At 43.4% G+C, this 24,168-nt stretch overlaps 1 protein-coding gene across 1 annotated transcript in view; it reads right to left on the bottom strand.

Annotated features, from left to right (window-relative positions):
- Adamts18 (ADAM metallopeptidase with thrombospondin type 1 motif 18) overlaps nt 1–24,168 on the bottom strand; it is a 161,630-nt gene that overhangs the window by 25,363 nt on the left and 112,099 nt on the right. The window contains exons 14-16 of the mRNA XM_008822946.2: nt 21,293–21,423; nt 19,474–19,597; nt 17,873–18,117 (exon numbers count right to left, since the gene is read on the bottom strand). Coding sequence (XP_008821168.1) covers nt 17,873–18,117; nt 19,474–19,597; nt 21,293–21,423 — 500 coding nt within the window. The remainder of the gene's footprint in view (nt 1–17,872; nt 18,118–19,473; nt 19,598–21,292; nt 21,424–24,168) is intronic.

Below are 24,168 nucleotides of genomic sequence, written 5' to 3'. Positions count from 1 at the left end.
ATAGTACGAACTTCAACAGACACCAAGGCAAATATATAAAAGATGACTCTGTGGAATATTCTTTGCTTCTCAATAAGAGACAACGTACTCTTTGCCCTTTTTAAAAATTGATTTTCTTTTTTTTTTTTACTGTGTAATTGTGTGTGAATGCGTGCAGGTGCCCTTGGAGGCCAGAAAAGACCATGAGATCCCCTGGGGCTGGAGTTACGGGAGTTAAGTTGCCTGACCTGGGCACTGGGACCGGAACCCGGGGTCTCTGCATGAGCAGTGATGCTCTTCACAGCTGAGGCATCTCTCCCACCACATTCACCATTTTCATTTGAGGAGAGTGACCAAGATCAGAACACACAGCAGAAATGCTGTCTCTTACCATTTGTGCTTCAAACAGCTCTTCCTTTGGAAACAGACTGTCCACTTGGCCTTACAGAACCTCTGTGAATCCTGAATTTTGATAAATCAATCAATTCCACTGTTAGGACTGTCTAATTTGTGAGCACACTGCATAATGAAAACTCAAGGCCCTTTGAGTTAAATAATTAAGAATTCAGCACATCATTAAATAAAATATAGGACTCTTAGGGCACAAGGTTCTGTGCCCTGTTTAGGTCTAATCACCATGAAACCAGCTGTGCCCAAATTGAATCAAGTTAAGAAACAGAAAAACCCTTTAAGTTCTTTAACTGGTTCTTTGACTAACAATGGCTTATCCCTTTCTTGTGGAGGGAAACTATAGTCCCAGGTTTGGTGACCTTGTCTACATAAATACCTCAGTGTGACCATCACACTCCTCTTAATGGCAGATAGCCACTGGGAAACGAGGACCTTGAAAGAGATATACAGACATTCACACAGCTAAGACTCTAGCATCCTCTAGGAATGCAGGACATGAGCCTCAGAGAATAAATATGAAAATTTATGTCCTGTCAAGAGTATTCGGTGTCTTCCCTCGGCACAGTGGGGAACAGCCTCCAGTCCCAGGAACACCACATCAGTACTGTCATGATGGCACTGCATCACAGCCGATGCCAATTCTGAGCCTCCCCATGTTGCACATCAGGCCAAACAGCCAAGCTATTAAATGTGCAAATTTGCAAAGACTGCCAATGATTCAGTCTACTTAACTGGCTTTAATCCAGAGAATTTTCCAGCCAACTGGCATCGGGTCTCTAATTTACAGCTGGCAAGCAACCTCCTTAAACACTTCCAGGTCCTCAGTTGAACTGTTTAATGTCTACCTTTAACTCACAGACCACCTGCCTTCAGACACAACACTCAGCAGCTTTTGACCACAGGGTGCCGAGTTATAAAATTTACAGCTTCTTAGACTGGAAAACCACAGACTGAGCTAGAGCCTACCGACTGCCCTCTGAAGCGGGGGTGGGTAGAGTCCACATAGGGCACCAGAAGTAGCGAGTGGATAACTGGCTTGCTTATTTTTTAATATTAAAGTTATATATTCCCTCTACCAGATTTGTATTAGTTTCATTAGTGAAGGCCTGTTTTTAAAACACATGTTATCTTAATTTTCCCACGGAAATCTGAATTATGGATAGGTTTTAAAAGACTGAATTTTTATTGACTACATCATGGGAAACATGTTTCCTGTTTCTTGTCTCTTATGATTTTTTTTTCTTTTTGTGTGTGTTCATATATTTGTGTGAGTTCTTGGAGAGGCCAGAGGTCAACCTTGGGTATAGTTCCTAAGGTGCCATCCACCTTGTTTTTAGAGACAGGCTCTCTTCACCAACCTGCAGCTTGCTGATTGAAATAAACTGGCAGGTCAAAAAGTCCCAAGGACCCACATGTCTCTATCTCCCTAGTGCTGCACCTGCTACCACACCTTGCTTTTTTATGTGGATTCTGGTGATTGATCTCAGGTCATCATAAATGTGCAGTAAACACTTTATTAACTAAGCTACCTCCTCAGCCCCCATAACACATTTGGTTGTTTTAAAAACAGAAAGATCAATGCCTATTGAATGCTGCTTGTGTATCAGGCAAAGTTTTACAAATGTGCTGTCTCATCTGAAATGGATGCCAATATTATCAAAGGTGTTGGCAGTATCCCACTCAAGACACTTATCTGGTATTGTCTAGCTCTAAAACTCAACATCATCATGTCTTTCCCAGCATTATTTCTCCCATTTCTCACACTCTGAAACAATGTCTAGGATTCCAATTTAAACTTTTAGACAGAATTGATAGTGAGTGCAGGATGATACATTCCAGCTACCCTGGAGGCTGAGGTAGGAAAACTGCAAGTTCAAGGCCAGCCTAGGTAACTTAGTGAGACCCTTTACCAAAATTTAAAAAGTTAAAAAAAGACAGGGAACATAGCTCAGTGGTAAAACACATTTGCTGGCACACATGAGGCCATGGGCTTAATCTCTAGCAACACACACACACGCCACAGTCAATTCAGTCAGTACAATCAATCGGCCAGTCAAATTCAATAGCACGTTTTAAAAAACCTGTTATTCTCAGCACTCTGAACAGCAGTTATGGTCTCTGTGGCTATTACATGCATGAACTCAGTATAGCTGTGGTTACCTCAACAAGACCCGTAGATCAAACCAGTTAAAAATTTGAGCATGGGGGGGGGGCTCCTGATGCCACACCCCTAGTTGAAGAGCTAATGGCAGCTGATGGCTGCTGAGGGTGGGGGAGAGTCGCTTTTCTTTGGGCATGGGTGGCCATTGGTAGGTTGCCCATACCCCAGTGGTTACCGCCCCGTCACGCACGTATATGGGCAGCACTGATTGGACTCCCTAGGTTATTTTAAAAAGGAAGCAGATATGAAGTTGGGTGAGAGATGTGAGGGAGGGGCTTGAGGTGAGTTGAAGGGATGGAGGGGTAGATATGACTAAGACACAGTATATACACGTATGAAATTTTCGAAGAATAAAACAAAACATTCACAACAAATGAAAAACTCGCGATTGCAGTACTGAGTTGGACCTGACTGTTCTATTTCTGGAGGTTGTGGGTATCTAGTTCAATCACACAGGGTCTCCAATATCCCTACTTCACTTTTCTTTGCATTTAAATATCTTCAGTACAGCCTGAACACTGAAAGTACCAATAGACTTACTGATCCACCTTCCTTTGATAAATTATAAATGGCAACAGATGCCGTATGCCTCAGAGGAGAGAGTTCCATGGTACAGATCATTTTTGGTGAGTTCATGAGGTTCCCAGAGCCCACTGGGATGTTAAGGTAAAGGCAATTTTCTTTACCTTCCTATTTGTTTCAAGGCCTGAAGAACATCAGTGTCATCGCTATGATGAGTGAAGGAGTGGGGTTTGACAGGTCACAGTAACACAAAGGTGTTGCCTGTTGCTCACTTGGGGAATTGGGAACTCCTGTGAAAAGCAACTTCAAAGGTGTGGGCTGACACACTGGGTCTCCAGGAGGGATCTAATCCAACTCTGAGTCCAGCAGAGAAACAGTGTTCACAGACCCATCATGGAAGTTTGTGCTGAGAATTAACCCAAGGCCCTGCGTTTAATAACAAATGGCAACCTAGGTGATGATGTCCGTACTCGGAATGGTCCTCTCACAGCTTTATAACCTCTGATCTGAGTTCACTCTCCAATACTCCCTTGCCTCTTGTGTTTTGTGACTTCCCCCAGTCCACGGGGCTTGACTAATCTCTTCTTTGTAAAGGAACATGTTTATCCAATATAGCCGCTTTACTTGGACACGATTTAGCCAGCATTGTCCCAAGGGAGGAAGGAGATGAGGAGAGAACACCTTGTTGATGGTGCTTGTACACTGCCATCTCATGGACCAGTGTACCCATCCGCCTGATCCCCTGACACCCCAGCATCTTCTTTGGTCAGAGAGTACAGGGGTCAGTTGTTTATTACAGTCACATATTTTTGGTAAATTTTTAATTGAATTTTTGTATATTTCATATAGAACATCCTAATCCATCTTAATCATCTTTATACCCCCTTCCCCACTGGCTCCCTCCCCTAGTTCCCAACTCCACTGGAATTCATACACTCTATGTCAAATTAGTGTCCTCAGATGTCCCCCAGTGCTAGTATAATCACTTTCTATAGACGTCTTTTCCTGCCTTGGAACGCGCCTGAGATGAACCTGTTTCTCTCTCACTGTTAACGTACTCCCAAAGCTGCTCGATCTTCAGCTTCAGTGTTACCTTCTGGCATGCTATCAAATTAGGAACGGGCTTGCAAAGGGTTAGCCCCTTTCTGCAGCTTAACATGGACTGTGGGGGTGGGGGATGGCGAGGGCACGGGGGATGTGTCTCTAACCTAAAGGAAAGGCTTTTGTATTTTAAGACCTTCTAAAAAAGGAATGCTGTAAAAAATACAGTGATCGTATTTCAGGGACAGACTAGCAACCTGCCCTGGCATGCCATCCTGAATCACCCTGTTTATCAGACAGGGATGAAGTCATTCCACAGGGAAACACTCCTGATGAATTCCCTCACTTCCCCTCCAACTCTGACAGCTTGCGAGAATGCCTTGTTCACTGTTGTAAGTGTGCATGTGTGAGAGAGAGACAGGGATCATCAGAGAGAAGGAAAAGAGGGGCATGAGCCAATAAGAAAGCTCATCTTCATTCAGACAGACACCATAGGTTGGGGATAGTCCAGTGGTAGAGGTACAGAGCCTTGGGGTCAGTCTCCAGCCCAATAGACAGACACCTTAACTAATCATTAAAGAAAATAATTTGTGTTTTAATCCTTATTGCTAAGGCCTCCTAATATTGTATATTAAGCAAATCTTTCCCACAGTGCTTAAATAAAGACCTAAGCCAGTGACCTTAACCTCTCAACATCTAAATCTCAAAATGGAAAAAAAAAATGAAGTTTTCAGCCATATTCAAAAGTTCAGTGGTGGTAAATGCAAAGACTTAGAACTGGTCAAAGTGCTCAGAGTAAGTGACTGTTGAGTGCTCAGCCCTCAACAGTCACCTATATCATCCCCTATATCATCAAAGAAGAGGGGTAGAAAGAATTGCAAGAGCCAGAGGTTGGGGAGGAGAGCTGTGAAATACTGTCTTTGGGACACGACACGGCTGTGGTGCTCATCGACTCACAGCAACTCTGATTACCTGCAGAAGACCGACAGGAGATCCTACCATGGAGAAGGAAGGGGCTCCTGAGGCCCTCCCCCTCCCCCAAGGAGTTACTGGAAGTTAATGGTTCCTGGGGGAGGTGGTGCAGACACTGGTAACTGGCCCATGCTCCAGTAAATAGTCCCATACCCATGCTCAGCAAACTGCAATTAAAGTAACTCACACACACACACACACACGCACACACACGAGAGGGGGCACAGACAGAGAGACAGAGACAGACATACAGAAAAGTAGGAGGAAAACTTGTGAAGAGCGGTTCAGTGCAGGTGGAAAAGGAATAATGGAGGGAAATTGGGTGATTATGATAAAATACATCACATACATGTGTGACATTTCCAGAAAAAAATGTCCAAAGTGCCCCACATATACACAGCAACTTCAGATGAAATTATTTTCTTTCAAAGGGGCTGTTTATAAGTCTCGACTCAGACACCATGTTTGGTGGTAAACCACTTTTAACCCCACACTGGGGAGGCAAAGGCAGGAGGCTCTCTGTGAAATCAAGGCCAGCCTGGTCTACATAGCAAATTCCAGGCCAGCTGGGGCTACAAGGAGATCCATTCTCAAACAACTAAAAGGAAAGAAAAAAATTTTTGACTGTGATGATCATGTTTTAGATTCCTATCACTTGAGAATTTAATTCTCATACCCCAAACACACACACATACACACACACACACACACACACACACACACACACACACACACTAAATTTGATTTGGCGTGCAGAATTAGCAGTCATACCCAGTCATATAACGTAATTAACAATATACAATGCCCCAGTATTCAAATATAAGCTCACTTTTAAATCTTTCAGATAACAAGTTCATAAGTTTAATGAGAAATTTTTTTAGTCTTTATACCAGACTTATGTTGTAGAGAATGAGTTGAAATAAATGGAAACTGTCTGGTTTTATAAAAACTGTATCTGTTGTGATCTCAGAAAGTTGCTGACTGCCAAATCAGTGTTTATTTCTTTTGGGGGCTGCAGAGTGTATGTGTGTGTGTGTGTCTGTCTGTCTGTCTGTCTAGCATTGTCTCTGAACAACATAGAAATGTTAAGTCGTTACTTTGTGTCTGAGTTTGCATTTCAAAGCAGATGGGATTAAATCATGCCTATAAAAACTGAAGGCCTTAAACACTCATAGAAACCTGGGATCACCCTCAGGAATTTCCCTTGCCCACTGTGAGGCCAGACTGACTTCCACCTGTGCAAATGCTGAAGTGAGACAGAGCCAAGGACCCAAAGAGAGGGCATGCCTATGATTCAGATGACATTTCAAAACAGGACTGGCTCGGAACTTAGTGGTAAAAGTTGAAGTCTGTTTTCCATTTACATTAATCTTTCAGGTGCCTATGAAGACATCTATAAAATCCTGACATATAAAATTAATCAGGAGCAGAAGGCATTTTTGTTTTTTGTCAGGCCATGTATGTATTTGGGGGACTAACTGACATCTGTCAATCATTCCCAGAATTATATTACTTTTCCTTATACTAGAGAAGGCCAAGAGATGTGTAGAAAGATCTGGTGACCCCACCACACTAGGAAGACACAATCACCTCCCCTGGCAATCACAAAGAGTCTTCTGTGACCTCATTGGTTAACAACTCCCAATATGTAAATTATTCACATTCGCCCTGGGTGAAGCAGGTTTCTGAGTCCTCTAGCATTTCAGGAGATCAAAGTGCATGCCTGGAACTGGAGAGATGCTTCAAAGGTTAGAACTTGCACAGCTCTCAGAAAGGACCAGAGTTCAGTTCCTAGTAACTACAAACACCTGAAACTCCAGCTCCTGGAGCTCTGATGCCCTCTTCTGGCCTCCACAGGCAAGTGCACACACACGTGCGCGCGCGCACACACACACACACACACACACACACACACACACAAATAATTTTTTTTAAGTGCATGGCTTTAAATATAATTCCCTGTACATCGCCTTCCTTTTGTGTGGTTCTAAGGCCAGTCTGAACAGATGATCAAATACAATGCTGTTAACATGTACTACGGAAGCCCAGGAATTTCCTAAGGACTTCACAGTTGAAGATGGGGAGGAGGGGTTGGCTCTAGTCCTCCTGGCTCCCAACTTTGGTGGCAGAAGCTGTCCTTTCATCACTTTATTCTTTCCTCCACGTAAGATTTTCTGATTTAAAAGATTGCACTTTTAAAATAATGAATTTTAGAATGAGGTAGCATTCCCTTCATACTTCGAAATTTTTCTCCTAGTATTCTAGAGTGTTCTAGAATGTCAATAGAAGCTACACAAAGAAATAAGTCATCCTCTGGTAATATGGGGTTTCAGGAACTGTAAAAGATGCTGTAGAAGAATGTGGATAGCATCCGCTCATCCTGGGGAAATTATTTCCCAAGGAAGGAAGATTGTCTTCGACTCAGACAATCAAAGTGACTCATTTCAAGTCACTTGGTAGCTTCTGAGTCAAATCACCAAGTACTTATATAGGTGTTCTCTGTCTGGCCTATGGCACTTTCCAAAAGAATGGGATCCGTGTACCAAAATGTGGTAATCTTCCTTACATTCCTTAGCAGTTGGTAGTTGCTGAGAGACACTCAACTTTGGGGACACGGCCAAATTGATAGGTTTCCCATCGCCAGTGGGTAGCTCCACATCCCTGCATACATGTGGCACTAACTGGACTCAGGAAGTGTAACAAGAGAAGGAGAACATGAATTTGGGAGGGAACAGGATAATAGGGGAAGTAGGGGGAGTTGGAGAGAGGTAATGATGGATGGCCATACACAAACACATTGAACAAATGAACTTTTCAAAGAATAAATGAAAGATATAATTTTTTATAAGACTTGAAACCACAGTGGGTTATGGTTAAAAACAAAAAGGGGCGTAAAGGTGTGTGGGGCATGTGTTGAGTTCAGTGTCCAGGGGAGAGAGAGGGTAAGCTGGGGATGGATATGATCAAGACACATTGTATATATGTATGAATCTGCCAAAGAATAAAGACATTAAAAGACCTAAGAACAAAGGTTGGGCGATAAAATCTGTATTTTAGCCAGTGATGCCTCTTTAGTAGCTAACACAGACCTGGGTGTTAGGTGCCGAACACACGCTTAATTAAAAAAATCAGACATCACAGCTCTCCCAGACCTGCCGTGATTAATGCATCTTTTGACTCTCACCAGAGAAGCTTCGTTATACAGCAGATGGGAGATTAACACAGAGACCCACAAGTGGCCAACATACAGAGAATAAGAGACTGCAGAGTGCTTATCCTTGAATAGGACACCTATATCAAATGTCTGCTTCCCAGGGCTCAGGGATCATTGTGGACGAGGGATGCAGAAAGATTTAAAGAGCCAGAGATAGTGGACGCTCACAAGGAAACAGCGTTTTCCAGACAGCTGGGCAGTGACTCATATGAACTCACAGCAATGGTGACGGCATGCACAAATACCACGTAAGCTCAAGCCAGACACCAGCATATGGGGTGGTAAGAAACCCCAGCTCTACCTGAGGAACTATTGGCAACCAATGGCTGCTGGGAGGGGTAGAGTTGGTCTCATTTAATGGCAAGACTCCTGGTAGGTTGACCAGGCTCCAGTGGATGGTGCCACAGCAAATTCTGTAGGCTAATATATAATAGAGTACACGAAATTGGGCATGGTGGGGTGGTACAGATGGATCTAAATTTGATTAAAATGTATAAAATTCACAAAAATCAATAAAAATCAGACATTAAAGGAAAACAAAAGCAAGCGGCTTCCTTGAGAGTCGTGTTCTCAGTGCATCTCATGGTGGTTGGTGATGTGATTCTACTAGAACACTGGCAACACGTATAAATGGCAAAGGAGGAGGGGCATTATCCTGCTAGTGCTGCTCCTGAGTGTTTGGGCAAAGCTATCTCTGTGCTGAATTTTATGCTGTTATAAGAAAGTATGGAACACACAGTGATTTGAAATGGCAAGGAAAGTATTTTTCATAGACTTTTGCTTTCTGTGGATGGAGCAGCAGTTTTCTTCTGGTGAGTTCCCACACTGATTTCAGCATCCCACAGGACTGTAAAACACAGTCAACATTTTTATATTGGAACGAACATATTTTTGGCTCCACAAGCATTCATTTTCATTCAATTCACAGCTGTGTGGAAAGGGATAAGAACGTCACTTAACTTGCTTTAAAGAATAAAGGCATGTATCACTTGGACACAAACATATAGTCTAGTTTGGGGAAAATATAATTTATTACTTACTGTAATTTTTTTTGTGTAGGATGTATGTGTGTATGTCTGCGTGAGTAAAGGTATGAGGGTGGCATGGTGTTGTGTGGAGATGAGAGGACAGCCTCACCTTTCACCTTGTTTGAGACAGGGTCTCTGGTTTGGCCCTGCAGACTTCCGGGCACTAATTTGTCCCCACCTCCTGTCTTGCCACAGCAGCATGGGGAAGCCAGGTGCTACTTACTGTAACTTTAGTTTTCAAACATTTTTATTTATTACTTTTATCTTTTATTTTGTGTACACGGGTGTATTGCCTGCATGTATGTAAGTGCACCTGTGTCGTGCAGTGCCCATGGAGGTCAGAAGACGGCATCAGATTCCCTGGAACTGGAGTTAAGGAAAGTCGTTAGCCACCATGTGGGGAACTGAACGCAGGTCCTCTGCAAGAACAGTCAGTACTCTCAACAGCTGAGCCATCTCTCCAGTCCCTACAATTTTAGTTATAAAAAATTACTATGTTCTATCAATTGTGGAGGAAAATAAATGTGATTAAAACCAGAAGGGTGATCATGGTCTCCTGAGAGTAACAAAATTTAAATAGCCCAAATTCTTTAAAAATATAAAGTAGACACAGTACTAGATCGTTGAATTTTTTTTGTTTGTTTTTTGACAGGGTCTCCCTAGTCACAGCTGGAAGTCCTAATGTGAACCAGGGTGGCCTTGATCTTGCAGAGATCCACCTGCCCCTGCCTCCCGAGGGATTTAAGCTTCAAATATATATGTAACTTTATTTTAATTTTATGTGTATAAGTGTTTTGCTTGTGTGTATGAAATGCCCAGAGCACCAGATCCAGAAGAGGGCACCAGATCCCCTGGAACTGAGTTATGGACAGTTTTGAGCTGCCATGCAAGTACTGAGAATGGAACCCAGGTCCTCTACAAGAGCAGCCAATGCCAACTCTTCAGCCTGCTTCCCTTTCTAAAACATTTTTTTTTGATTTACTATATTTGTACATTGAAAATAGAACTATATCTACTTTGAAGAATGTAAGCAAGGCATGTCTCCTGGGTCATCTATGCAGATGGTTTTCTGGCAGGTGATATTTCTAGGATATCAGTTAATGCTTTCATTCACTCTGTTGCTGGAATGGGAATATAAGCTAAGACTTTGGGAACCAACAGCCAAGCAGAAGTGATTTTGTTCCATGGTGGTGGCTCTATAATTGTATATTGCTTTAGATATGACTGTTGTTCTTGCTGTTTATATGTAGTAAAAATTATTTTTAAGGGGCCAGCAAATGGCTCAGTGGGTAAAGGTGCTTGCCACCAACCCTAATGACCTAAGTTTTATGCCTGGAGCCCACATGGTTGGAGAGAAATACTCTTTCAAGTTGTTCCCTGAGCGCCACACCCATGCTGTGGCATGTACCCTTTCCCAAATTAAAGAAATATAATTAAAAGCTATCTTTAAGGACATTATATGCAGTCCACTGGACCTACAGTACATGTTTATATGATTCCATTTAGATCTAGTCAGTATTTCTCTTGATATGTTAAATGTTAAGGAATTATTTAGAAAGAGACAATGGAATTATTTAGAAAGAGACAATGGCTAAAGCTGATCAATTCTAGAACTCCAATCCTACTTCTTAAAAATTGCCTTTAAATATCAGGAAAAGTCTTGTACCTAGTGAACAGCACGAATGATTAGTAGTTTTGTCAGGACTAAATAATGCAGCTGAGTAAAATATGCAACTATGTTTAGGTTAGACCCAAAGCACAATAGAAAAGGCTCGGGCTGCAGCTGACATCGTGATCATCATGATCATATCAGCATCTCCAAAGTCTACTTAACCTGCTCCCTGCAGACCACTGGATGCTCAGCGTTTACAGATGAAGGAAGAAGCAACTCAGTAACTCTGTCCCTCCCTTCCCACCACTTCTTATTTCTCCACGTAGGTTTTTGTTTTTGCACAGCATATATGCTTAATAACAAAGCTCACATTACAAACAGAGCTATGAAAAGCTGGAGCCGTTTTGTGTTTATGCATAAAACTGTGGAGGGAAACAACATTCTGAAAATGCCGTGTCATACAGCAGACCCTTTCTCATCAGGCACGTGCTGACCTCCAGCTGCCTGTGGAAGACGCTGAGATCCCCGTTTAGCTTGGCTTCCTCATTTTTATTTTTTCCTCTCCCCTCACACAACTGGGCTTGTGAAAACTCACTTAGTGATGGCTCAAAGACCTCTTGGAGGAACCAGAGAAGTCATAGGTCTGAAGCCAATACTGCAAATTAATTTAATTTGTCTTGAGATTAAGGCAGAATTTCTGACAATTTCTGGAATGGCCCTTAAGCATACCTCTGCTGTTTTATACTATGTATTTATGTGACGTGTTATTCTCAACATTGACGATTACACAATCAAATTATTGATGAACTCTCTAGAAAATGTTAAGGTGGTTTATGTTCTGCAGTATCCAATATGCAGCCAAAGTATAAACCTTTATATAAAAATAAACAAGACCTCCATTTCAGCAGTATACAAATTTGTTTTCACTTTTGGTAAATGGCAAAATTATTTATATATTAAAGAATAGCTTTAAAATAAATTTCTTTTCTAGGCATGGTGGCACATGCCTTTAATCCCAGCACCTGGGAGGCAGAGGCAGGCAGATCTCTGTGAGATGGAGGTCAGCCTGGTCTACATAGTGAGTTCTAAGCCAGCTGGGGCTACAGGGAGACCCTGTCTCAGAAGAAAACAAATCTAAAATAAAATAAATTTCTTTGTGATTTATTATCAGTAAATGTCTGGCTAGAATACACATTCTATATACCTATGTACCTAAAAATTTATCAGGTGATGAAAAAGAGCCAGACTGGGTGAAGTTTAAAAGGCTCTGGTATAGCCAGAGCTGGGGTCAAGGTCTATGACTAAGTTTGCAACTTCAAATATCCACTAGTTCCCAAAGTTTCTTTTTCTTAAACAATTTAAAAATTCACATTTCTAACAAGAAATCCCATGCTATTAAGACATTGGTCCATTCTATTTCATTGGTATGTGATCTGGGAGGTGGATTTGGTCTCTAGTCACCAGTCTGCTCACTGAGGTCTGAGGTTTAGGATTAGTGTTTCTTAAAATATGTCTATCAGGTGCGCAGAAGACTGCATTATTTATCTGTTTTATAAAGAGGGGCATGGACATTAAGAAACTTGTCCAAGTTACACTAGCAAGTTAACCTGCACTTTTAACTTTCAAATCATAAGTTGCATATGGTTAGTTTTGGTCATCTGTCTTTTTTCTTTCTCCAGTAAACATTTAAAACTAGTGCCACATAATACCATATGGTTAGTTTTTATTGTTACCTTGACACAATCTAGAATCACCTGGGAGAAAGGACTCAATGAGGGATTGATCCTAGATCAGGTCTGCCTGTGGACATGCCCGTAAGAGATTTTTTTCTTACACAAATCTTTCTTTCAATGTGTATGAATGCTTTGCCGGCATGTATGGAGGTGCACCATGTGCATGAAGCGCCTGCATCGGCCAGAAGAGGGCGTTGGGTCCCCTGGAACTGGAGTCACAATGGTTGTTAGCCACCACATGGGTGCTGAGAACTGCACCCAGGTCCTTTGCCAGAGCAGCAAGGTCACTTAAATACTGAGCCATCTGTCAGGCCTCAAGAGATTTTTCTTAATTGGGTGAATTGGGATGAGAAGACCCAGCTCACCGTGAGCAGTACCATTCCCTAGATTTCAATTCTAGACTGTTTAGAGAAAAGGAGCTGAAATGAACTTGCAGAGATTCTGAACATGGGATGCAGGCACAGATTTCAAGTCTCTTAGAATACATAAGGAAACAAGAGAAAGAGCACCTAGGATATCATCCCTGTTGTCACCAACAAGGACATCTCCAGTCCAGTATGGAGCAGGTGCAGAACAAGAATCACATGACAGAATTCTAGTATACCACTGCAGGGCAATTACATACAAAACCTGGCAAAGCCTGCTGAGTCACAGGTCCCGGTACACATGGGCTTCCTATAGCAGGCCACTGGAAGTGTCATCTGCCATTCAATAGTGCCCTCAGGAGACCTATGCTCTCGGCTCAGTTAACACACAGCTGCATCACCTCAGGGGTTTCTAGGATCTTGTGTCCATCCATTCCAAGATAGCTCTGCGGCATTTTAAAACATACACCACTGCCTGTTCATGGATGCTTCCTGAATATTGAAGATGCATCTCAAATACTAGGAGGCTAAAATGGAGTTCTCCCCTTGTGCTGGATAGCTTTAGTGTCAACTTGACACACCTGGGTTGAGGGAGCCTCAATCGGGGAATTTCCTCTATTGGACTGGCCTGTAGCCATGTCTGAGGGGCATCTTCTTGATGAGTGATGTGGGAGGGCCCAACCCACTGTGGGTGGTGCCACCCCTGGGCAGGTGGGCCTATGTTCCATAAGAAAGCAGGCTGAGCAGGGGCCAGGGGAGCAAGCCAGTAAGCAGCGTTCCTCCATGGCCTGTGCTCCAGCTCCTGCCTCCAGGTTCCTGCCCTGAGTTCCTACCTTGGGCTCCCTGATGAACTGCATGCGACCTGGGAGATGTAAGACAAATAAACCCTTTCCTCCCCAAGTTGGTATTGGTCAGAGTATTTTGTCACAGCAATGAAGAACAAACTAAGACACCCCTCATCCCTAACCCTACTTCAAGGCATCCTTGAAATACCCACCAAATGCCACAGGGAGAAGTCTGAGGTTGGTTCTCAATTCTGTCCTCTCCCTCAAAGTCCATATCCTGCACATCTCTAGAACTTTTGAAATCAATTTATAATATTTTATAAACAGCTACACTTCCTCTAGATTTACCCTCTCAGTTTCAGCTTCTAGCTCTTCTTAACTTGTATTCTAGATGAATCAAGTTTCCTTGATTCCTCAGCTCACTTTGTGTCCCACGAATCACATTTTCACACAGCAGCCAGAGGGATTTCCGAACACACCCATCTTGGAAAGATCCAGATGCTGTTCTTATCGCAAATCCCGCATTTCTCAACATTGTTTTCTATGTCATCTGGGTCCTACTCCCCTCTACACCCAGCCCATGTCCCAGCATGTCCTCATCATACTTCAATCAGTGCTCTAGCTTGTTTCTCCACTGCTGTGACAAAAGACCTTGACCAATAACAACTCGTATTTGGGTTACATCTCCTGAGTTCATTCCTGAGGGAGCCCAAGGTAGGAATTCAAAACAGGAACCTGCAGGCAGGAGCTGGAGCACAGGCCATAGAGGAATGCTGCTTACTGGCTTGCTCCCCTGGCCCCTGCTCAGCCTGCTTTCTTATGGAACATAGGCCCACCTGCCCAGGGTGGCACCACCCACAGTGGGCTGGGCCCTCCCACATCACTCATCAATAAAGAAGTTTCCCCACAGACATGGCCACAGGCCAGTCCAATAGAGGCAATTCACCAACTGAGGCTCCCTCAACCCAGGTGTGTCAAGTTGACACTAAAGTTATCTAGCACAGTTAGATTGGACTTTCTGTTTCTTAAAGTTCTCAACTGAGGCATTAATTCATTTTCAACTATTTCCTTTCCCTGAAGTTTCCAAACTCTTCACTTGGCTGTTCTCCACGTCCCTCAAGAATCACCTTAGGTGGTAGTTCTTTGCAAAGCCCCTAATCTAGAGAAGGTCTCTGTTCTCTCTCTTTAGATTTATTTTCTTCCAGGGAGTTGGCCACATTCTGTTACTTTGTGTTCTTTGTTTACTTGTGCAACATGCCACTGTAATTTCCAGCACATTGATACCAGGGAAGGTTTTTTGTTATTTTTTTCATTTTCTGTTTTATCTATACATACGTACATATGTGTGTGTCCATTCATCTACCATCCATCCATCCTTCCAGCCATCCAGTCTACTGTCAGTGAGGTATACAACATATACTCAGGGAATGAAACACAGTAACTCAGTAGCTGGGTGTTTTCACTTTTCTGCTTTCTGGCAAATCTAAGAATCCATTAGGGAAAATTCAAGATGTCATATAAATTCAACCGGAATAACTCAACACACATGGAATCTAAACTCCCCCCGACACAGGGCAAGAGAAATCCATGTTCTCTGCTTTCAGCACAGAGCCTTCGAGAGTTGCACACAGTCACCACCAGCAGCACAGTAGCATGGAATCTGTTCAAAGAATGGTGTAAGCCCACTGAGCTGGGCAACGAGGGAAATGAATGAAGAGTTTCAGCTTACAAGAAGAAGAATCTGCCTTTGGAACAGGCTTCGTCATTCACAAATCTGACCCGAGTGTCCTTAGATAATACAGGATGTAGGATGCAGAAACCCCATAGGAACGAGGACAATGACAGTGTGCCAAGAACACAGTGAACGCAGAGTCTTAATATGCATGATCCAGAGAGAATGAACTAAGGAGAGTCAAGCAAACTTCAGACATTTCTGACACCACTCTTCACACTCCACGGTCAAACCAGCTTTTGAGTTGCCACAGGTTTACATCTATTGGGAAAGATGCTTGGGTGTGTTCCCACAATCTTTTGAATTCAAATCCAGTGAGCGGGGCTGCGCAGGTAGCACAGTGGTAGAGTATATGCCAATCATGAGCAAGGCCTGGGGTTCAATTCCCAGAACCACCAAAAAAGTTAAAGAATCTGGGTAGTAGACATTCCTGAGCAACAGGCTACCGGGTTCCCACTCTGCTCCCCGCCTCTCACATCCTTCTGTACTGCCTACCATCAACAGTTTCACATAGTGAAGGCCCTACCAAGCTGAGTGGCTGAAACATTCTGGCATCTTTGGCATAAGATAATGCCCTGGGCAACCAAGTTAGAAAGTTTTGAATTCCAGTGTCAGTCCTGCCACTTACATGTTACACAAACTCTTGAAGACTAAATGTTCTCATCTGTAAAATGGGGATTCAGTAACTGTAGTTTGCTGTGCAAGTTCAAGGATATGAGTTCGATCCCCAGAACCCATATAAAACAACTCGGCATGGTTGCACACACTTGTAATCCCAAGGCTGGTGAGGCAGAGATAGGTGTATCCTTGGGGCCTGCTGGTTATTCAGCCTAGCTTAATCTATAAGTTTCAAGCCACCGAGAGACCTTGTCACAAAAACAAGATGGAAGGAGGCTGAGGAATAACACCTGGCCTTGATCTCTGGCCTCTACTCTCACGTTCAAACACACGCACATACCCATGTACCTACATAAATTTGCAACACCCAAACACATATACCTTTCCCCCCAAAACACAGAAGTAACTAATGCCTGAAGCCAGTTATCACAATGCCTAAGCACAGGAAGGAGTAGGGGGCATCCTGAGAAACAGTGATCACTGTAGCTGTACCTGATTTCTGCTTCCTCTGTGTGAGCAGAGAGAACAGTGTAACTGATCCCCTGGGATGGAGGCAGTGCCAACTCTGGTTCTCCTCTGCTTCTTCCTGAGTTATGAAAGACTTTTAACTCTTCTCCACACCTGAGTCCCTTCCTTTCTGACAAGTCAGTGGGTAAGGTTTGTTTGGATAGGAGACCTCCGAAGGCCCAAGTGGCAGAGACTTGGTCCCTAGCCCGTGATATGTTAGGTGTGTGGAACCTTTAACAAGCAGAGCCTAGTTGGAGGAAGAAGTGAGGTCACTGAAGGGGATTTTTATGACCTCTGACCCCCTTCTTTCTCTTTCATTCCTGGCTGCCATCTTCTTCCACAAAATAATCTTGATGCTGCCATGGCCACAGTACAAGCCATAGAGCCAATCTAGCAAACTGAGTCAAAACTGAATCAAAACAAACCTTTCCTCTATGTAAGATGAGCATGTCAAGCATTTTGTGACAGTATCAGAGATCTGAGTAACAGTAAGTTTTCTCCTCTAATTGTACAGTCAAGAAACTGAAGTTTAAATGAGTAACAAAAACACCTGGTTATGTTACTTTGGTAAGTATTAGTATCAGTTCTACACACACTGAAGTAAATCACTTGCTTTTGAGAGCAAACCATCAGTCCCAGGGTGGGAAGAGACACAGAGGACTCAGGGAAATGTGCAGACGTTAACAATCTTTCAGATTGAGGTGGAGATATGTTGGCTGTGTTCACTGTTTCTATGACCCACTTATATTTTTTCCATTTCTTTTTGTTTCGTTAGCAGAAGCTACAGCCTACAAAATTAAGATGAGTAAGCCCCTGCTGACATTCAAGTAAGCGTTTTTTTCTACCAAATAATCCTGCCTCCCAGGCCAGCTGATCTCTCCCGGGAATAGCTACAGTGGACTCTCCAAATGGCAGACACACGCAGGGTAATCTCACCCATATTCCTGCTGTGTTCCTTGGTGTTAATAAAAGGCAAGCAAACTGATGGAAGAGTGGTATTTAGAGCTGTACCGGAACACATTCTTTTGGCGACCCCCTGGATTTCTGCCCCCATTTCCTTAACTTACCGTTGCTAACTGCCTTTACACTCTGCAAAGAATTCTTAGGAAAGAATTGAGTGAAGAGTCCCCTGCGTTTGCTCAGACATCACTGTAAATGCCACAAGAGGCACAGAGAGTGAAATCGGGCTTACTTCGAAGACCAGTGTCTCGTTTGTGGGTCCTGGTGCATACAGGCGTTCCGGGCGGTTAAAGGAGCGCTGGTATTCAAACGTAGTCCCTGCAAAGGGGAAGTCCCCAGGCCAGTCGATGCTCCAGCCTCCTGTCAGGTAATACTTTTGACTGAGGCTTCGAACAGCAAGATAACTGGAGGAAATCTTCAGCTCCTGGATCTCGATGCTCCGGGCCCCAGCCGGGATGGTGACCACTGGATAATATTCTAAATCGAGACAGTAGAACCTTTCTGAGTTCAATATTGGATACTGGAAAACAGTGACTAGAAATGCCCAGCAGGAGGCAGTGTCCATTTTGATGGCGTCGCTCCCTAATATCACTCCTCCTCTATGAAGGAAAATAATCATTTCCTTTTCTTTTTTCTTAAAATTTTTTATTTTTGTGTATGTGTGTGTGTAGGGGGGGATAGTTTACCATGTACATCCAGGTGCCTGAAGAGGCCAGAAGACGGCATCAGATTCTCCGGAACTAGAGTTATGAATTAATAGCTGCCATGTGGGTGCTGGGAACCAAACCCTAGGTCCTTTGCAAGAGCAGCCAGTGCTCTTAACCACTGAGCCATCTCTCCAACACTGTATTATTTCATTTTCTGAGTGACAGAAACACCGGAGGAAGAGCACAGGGCCTCGCAATTTCGCAGCAAGCATGTCTATGGATGGGTGAAGCACGAGGAGGAGCACACTTCCTCCTCCCAGGACACTGAAGGGCTCAAAGTTGAGATTACCCTTTATTGCTTTTTACCCACCTGGCAACTTGGGGCCGTGTATTCTTAATAGTGCTATCTGGAAAACTGTGGCTCAACTTTAGTTTCCTATAAGACGGTCCAGTAATTCCTTTCAAATATGCGTGACCCATTTGGAGTCTAGATCCTCAAACTTCTGCTGTGACTTTAACAAACACATGTGAAGCACAAGACAGACCTGGTGGTTCAAACCACAAAGTAGGAAGGCTTTCCCTCAACATGCTGCTTTTTAAAAAATGTTATTATTACTGTGTGTGGGCACCAGCACGCACACACGTGCACATCTATGTGCTACAGTCAGAAGACAACTTTCCAGAGTCGATTCTCTTATTTTTTTGTTTTAAAATATTTATTTTATGTGTATGAGTGTTTTGCCTGCATGTACATTAGTGTACCACATGCATACTATGCCAACTGAGGTCAGAAGAGGGCACTGGATCTCTCCTGAAACTGGAGTTACATAGAGTTGTTAGCCGCCATGTGGGTGCAGGGAACCAAACCCTGGTCCTCTGCAAGAGTAGCCAGTGCTCTTAATCACCGAGCCACCTCTTCAGCCCTTCAGTTCTCTTCCTCCACTTTGGGGTCTGGGGAACAAACTCAGGTTATCAGGCTTGTACTGCAAGCTCTTTACCTGCTTAGCCACCTCACTGGCATTGATGAAACTCCTCACCCTGAAATTGTGCCCCAGCCTCCCTTGCACATGTGACAAAGCTATCATTGCTGTGTCAGGGAAGCAAGGACTACATTGGCACAACTCTCACCCATGCAGAGGCAGACGCTGAGCTGCACTAGCAAGGGCAGCAGGGCGGCAGCTCTTACCATTTGCCTTGTGTTGACTGAGGTACAGGCCTTTATAAAACTTGCATGTCGAATTATCGCCTTTGCAAACACCACATGCATCTGAAACTGCTTTGGAGCCAAGTTCATGATCGCATCCCACTGGCTGTCACAAAAAGGAGGGAAGGAGTCAAAGTTGAGAGAGGCCCTGGGGGGGCGGTGTCTAACTAGAGGCACACGCTTTTCTGTGTTTAAACACTAGGGAGGCAGCACCCAGTGAAACTTGCAGGCTCAAGTCAGACTGGGGCTCAGAGCTCTCCTCTGCTATTCTAGTTTGATAATATCGTTTTATTCTTTGAGAAGTTCATCCATGTTTACAGCTTATCTTGATCATATCCATCCCCTGCCCCACTCCAAATCCATCTGGAGAAAACCCCAGCCCCAAGCGTATCTCCCTCCCGACCTCATGTCTCCTTTTCTTTTTACTGTTTAAACCACTTAAACTAAGTAGTGCCAAGCATATGGGCATGAGTGTGGGGTTGTCCACTGGGGCATGGGCAACCTATTGGTGGCCAGCCCCCTGCTGAAGAAAGTGACTGTCCCTCCCCCGGCAAACGTAGGGCTTAGCAATTTGCACAATTGAGCAAAGGCTTAGATTTCACATTTGTGAAATGGGTCAAAGCATCACCTTCTAATGCCAGGTAAGAGTTTCAGGCCAGCTCTAAGAATGAATCACAAGCATGCAGGACAATATTTATTTATGCACATACCCATACACATGCACACACATGAATACACCACCGACACAACTATGTTCAAACACACATGTACATATACACACCAACACTCACTCACATGCACATGCACATGCATACATGAATACCCACTTGCATGCACACACATGTGCACACACATGAACACCCACATGCATACATGAACACCCTTCTACATGCACACATACACATAAGCATATGCATACCCACAAGTATACATGAATGCCTACCCACATCCACATATACACATATGCACATACATGCATACCTGAACACCCTGACATGTCCACATGCATGTATGCACACACATATACGCACCCACATGCATACATGAATACTCATTCACATGCACATATACACACACATGCATGCCTGAACATTCTTCCATATGCATACATACACACATTTATACACATACATATGTACAGGCACTTATATATCTGAATGTCCATTCACATATACACATGTACACACATTCATACCTGAACACCCTTCCACATGCACACATATGCACATGTATGCACACACATATGCACACCCACATGGATACATGAATACCTATCCACATGCACATATACACATACATGCATATGTGAACACCCATCCACATGCACACCCACCCACACATGCACACACATGCATACACACACACACACACACACACACACCAGAAAAGGATGAAGTGATCATAGGAAAATTTAAATGGAAGAGAAAGTGAGTCGCCAAGAGAATGATTAGAAATAAAATCAGCAACATCAAAATGGGCCCCCAAGGCTCTAATAATGCAGTGGCGTACATCATAGACAGGCACTAAGAGATTACCACCTTAATTATTTCATGGATACAAAAGTAAGTGTCATCATCACAGCATTCTACACAGAGGTAAGTGGAGCAAAGCAGAAATGGACATAACTGCACAAGGTCCTGCAGAAATGAGCGTGGGGCTCAGAGATGTACAAGATGTACAACATTCGGTCAACTCTCCCCACGTCTCCTGCACGGACTCTCTCAGGAGTGCTCATGGAACACGTTGGATATGTTGAAACACAAGCATGGCTGTGCACTCTGAGGCAGGAATGTTCTCTCACCTCACAAACCCCATCGATACAAACATCCTTTCTGTGTGGGGAGCAAGGTGTTCCGTCTTTCACCTTGCCAGACATTGCGAAAAAAAATTCAAAGTTCTCGGCCTTGCAGTAGAGTTTGCATCGATCTTCCTCTAGAGGCAAAGACATGAAAAGAGGACACAGTCAGGAGGAGTTGGGAGGAGACAGACAGACACCAAACAGTGATTACACTGACTCAGAAAGCAGCTGTCCTCATAAGGACAACATCATATACAATTCTGTTCGCCTGCATGTTTGTGTACGAACGAAGACCACGTGTGTAGCTTTCAAAAGACAAATCCATTTAATTGTCTATATGATGTGGATTAAAGATTGATACCTAAGAATTCCTTTGTTTTGAGACAGGAGCTCACTATGTACCCCCCGGCTGGTCTAGAACTTGCTATGTAGAACAGACTGGCCTCAAACTCACAGAGATATACCTGCCTCTGTTGCCCTAGTGTGCTGGGATCAAAGGCACGCACCACCACATCTGGCTGGCTAGCTAAGACATTTGCATTCCAAATCTGTAGCAACCTTCATCATGTACCTGATTTCTGGGTGGGATAGCCAGCCTCCACCATAGTAAATACGCCATGCTTTGTGATTCCCTGCGGTTAGCCATTGGCAATATATTGGTGAAAAGTGTCTTGGTGCTCCAGTGAAAATTTATTTTTTCAAGCAGGTCATTTTGTATTCTGATGACCTAGTTTTCAGACTGGATCACAGTAGATCCAGCCTGTAGAAAGGTAAAGCCTGACACACTTCAAAAAGAAAGCATATGGTTGCCACTGTCTATAAAACACACCGAATAGAACCCTTACAGAGAAAGAGGAGCAGACGAACTCATCTTAAGGCTAGGACTTTCTGCTGACCATTAAGTCCCTGAGAAATTTCTGGTATCACAGGAAAGAGGGAAAAAGTATATTTATAGAGTGCTTGTTATCTGGAAGGAGTCCGTATGCCAATTCCTGTGATGGAGAGAGCTCTCTTTGGCCAGGAACTACAGATGACGTTTCTCACATGGGACCTTCCATAGACAACACTAAGCGATATCCCTAGCAACAGTTGTACAACAGATGTGTAAACAGTTCACAACAAAGTCCTATTTCATTAAAAAAACATCAAAAACGCTCTTCAATAAAAGACAAAGCTGAAACTTAAATGTGAAAAGATTAAATTATTGTGGTCAAGATATGCAGATGTGTGGGTGGATTAAATGTTAACTAAGACCATTTTTTTCCCAAATAGCAGCTTTATTCAATACCTCCTAAGTTTTCTAAATGAGATTAGGGAACACACACACACACACACACACACACACACACACACACACACACACACACAAACCTCTTTTCTCTCTCATTCCCAGGAATTAGAAATCTTGGTTTTTCCAATACAGATTCCCAGGCAAGTTTCTTAACTTGGATGTTAAAAACCAAACAAAAAGAAAATAGAAGTTCATTGTTAAAGGACAGATGTCTCTATTCATGACAGAGCCTTCCACTGTCCCTTCTGTTCGCTTTGTTGATGAGAGAGGGTCTCACTACAGAGCTCAAGCTTCTCGAGTGCTGAAGTTACAGGTGTGTGCCATCCCATCTGGACATCTCTGGTTCTTAAATGGTAGGGAAGTCACAGACTTTCAAATCATGGTCATTCTCTTCTGATCTTAAGTGTCAGACAGAGGAGGCAAGACCAAAGGCTTTCACTATGCTGTCTTGCTCTGCAGATGTGAGATCCTGAAGTTGTGGATGATGCCTCATTCACTATCATCTCTTATGCAGCTAGCAAAACTCGACAAGTCCTGGGGTGGGGGGTGGGGGGTGTGAAGCTGTATGCTCCCTTGTTAGCAGAACCCATGATTCCAATAGTGAACCAGCACGGAAGCCCCAAAGCAATTTTGCAGTTAACAAATTTTTCTAACTTTCCATTGGAACTTTTTAGAACGTACTGCCAGGACAGATTCCACCAGTGCTACATATGAACGAAACAGATAATCTCTGGGAAGGCTAAGGACCACCCAAGGAGCCGTAGTCAAGGGCAGAGGGGCAAGGGCAGAGGACAACAGAGTTTTAGAGAAGAAGCTACAGATGACAGACAGGGTGCTGTGGGAGGGTACAGCTGGGAGAAGCTGTATCTTCAGACACCAGAGGCAGGAACAGCTCACGCTTCCCCATTTGCCCATCTACTGGGGTCCACTGTACAGTAGCCTTCTTTGGTAATTGCTGGGCTTCTAGCTGAATATCTGTACTGATGGGCAGCTTGCTACTTACAAATGGAGTACATGCCCCTTTTGGATGGCTATTATTTGTTTATTAATTCATTTTAAAAGTCGCAGCTATCAAGGCCAGGTATGGTAATGTACATCTATAATCCCAGCATTTAGGAGGCTGAGGCAGGAGGACTCTGAGTTCCAGACTGAGCTGGGCTACATAGTGATATCCTGCTTCAAGAAAGAGGCACAGTAAACACCATAAACTAGTCATTAAATAAATATATTGTAAGTAGTGTTCCTATATGCTGTGGACACAAACATGCTGAAGATGGACCAAGGCTTGGTCCCTGTGCAACCTAAGTTCTTGCAAAGGTCATACACAAATGACTACTACGTAAGAAGTAAAGTCATGATGACTTACGAAGAAAAAAGCAGAACAGAGGCTTCAGAGAATAAAAATGATGAGAGACTTCTAGATAGACTGGCAAAAGAAGTCTTTCTGAGAAGCTGAGATTCCAGAACATTCTTAACCCTTGCCTTAATTGGGTTCTCTGAAGCAACTTCAAGAAAATCTGAAACACTTCAGTTTCAACATTAAAAAAAAAAAAAAAAAAAAAAAAAAAAAAATTATATTGGGGGTGGG

This window comes from Nannospalax galili, unplaced genomic scaffold (assembly GCF_000622305.1).
Source record: "Nannospalax galili isolate Female #2095 unplaced genomic scaffold, S.galili_v1.0 scaffold568, whole genome shotgun sequence".
Taxonomy (NCBI): domain Eukaryota; kingdom Metazoa; phylum Chordata; class Mammalia; order Rodentia; family Spalacidae; genus Nannospalax; species Nannospalax galili.
This window is presented reverse-complemented; position numbering and strand designations above follow the sequence as displayed.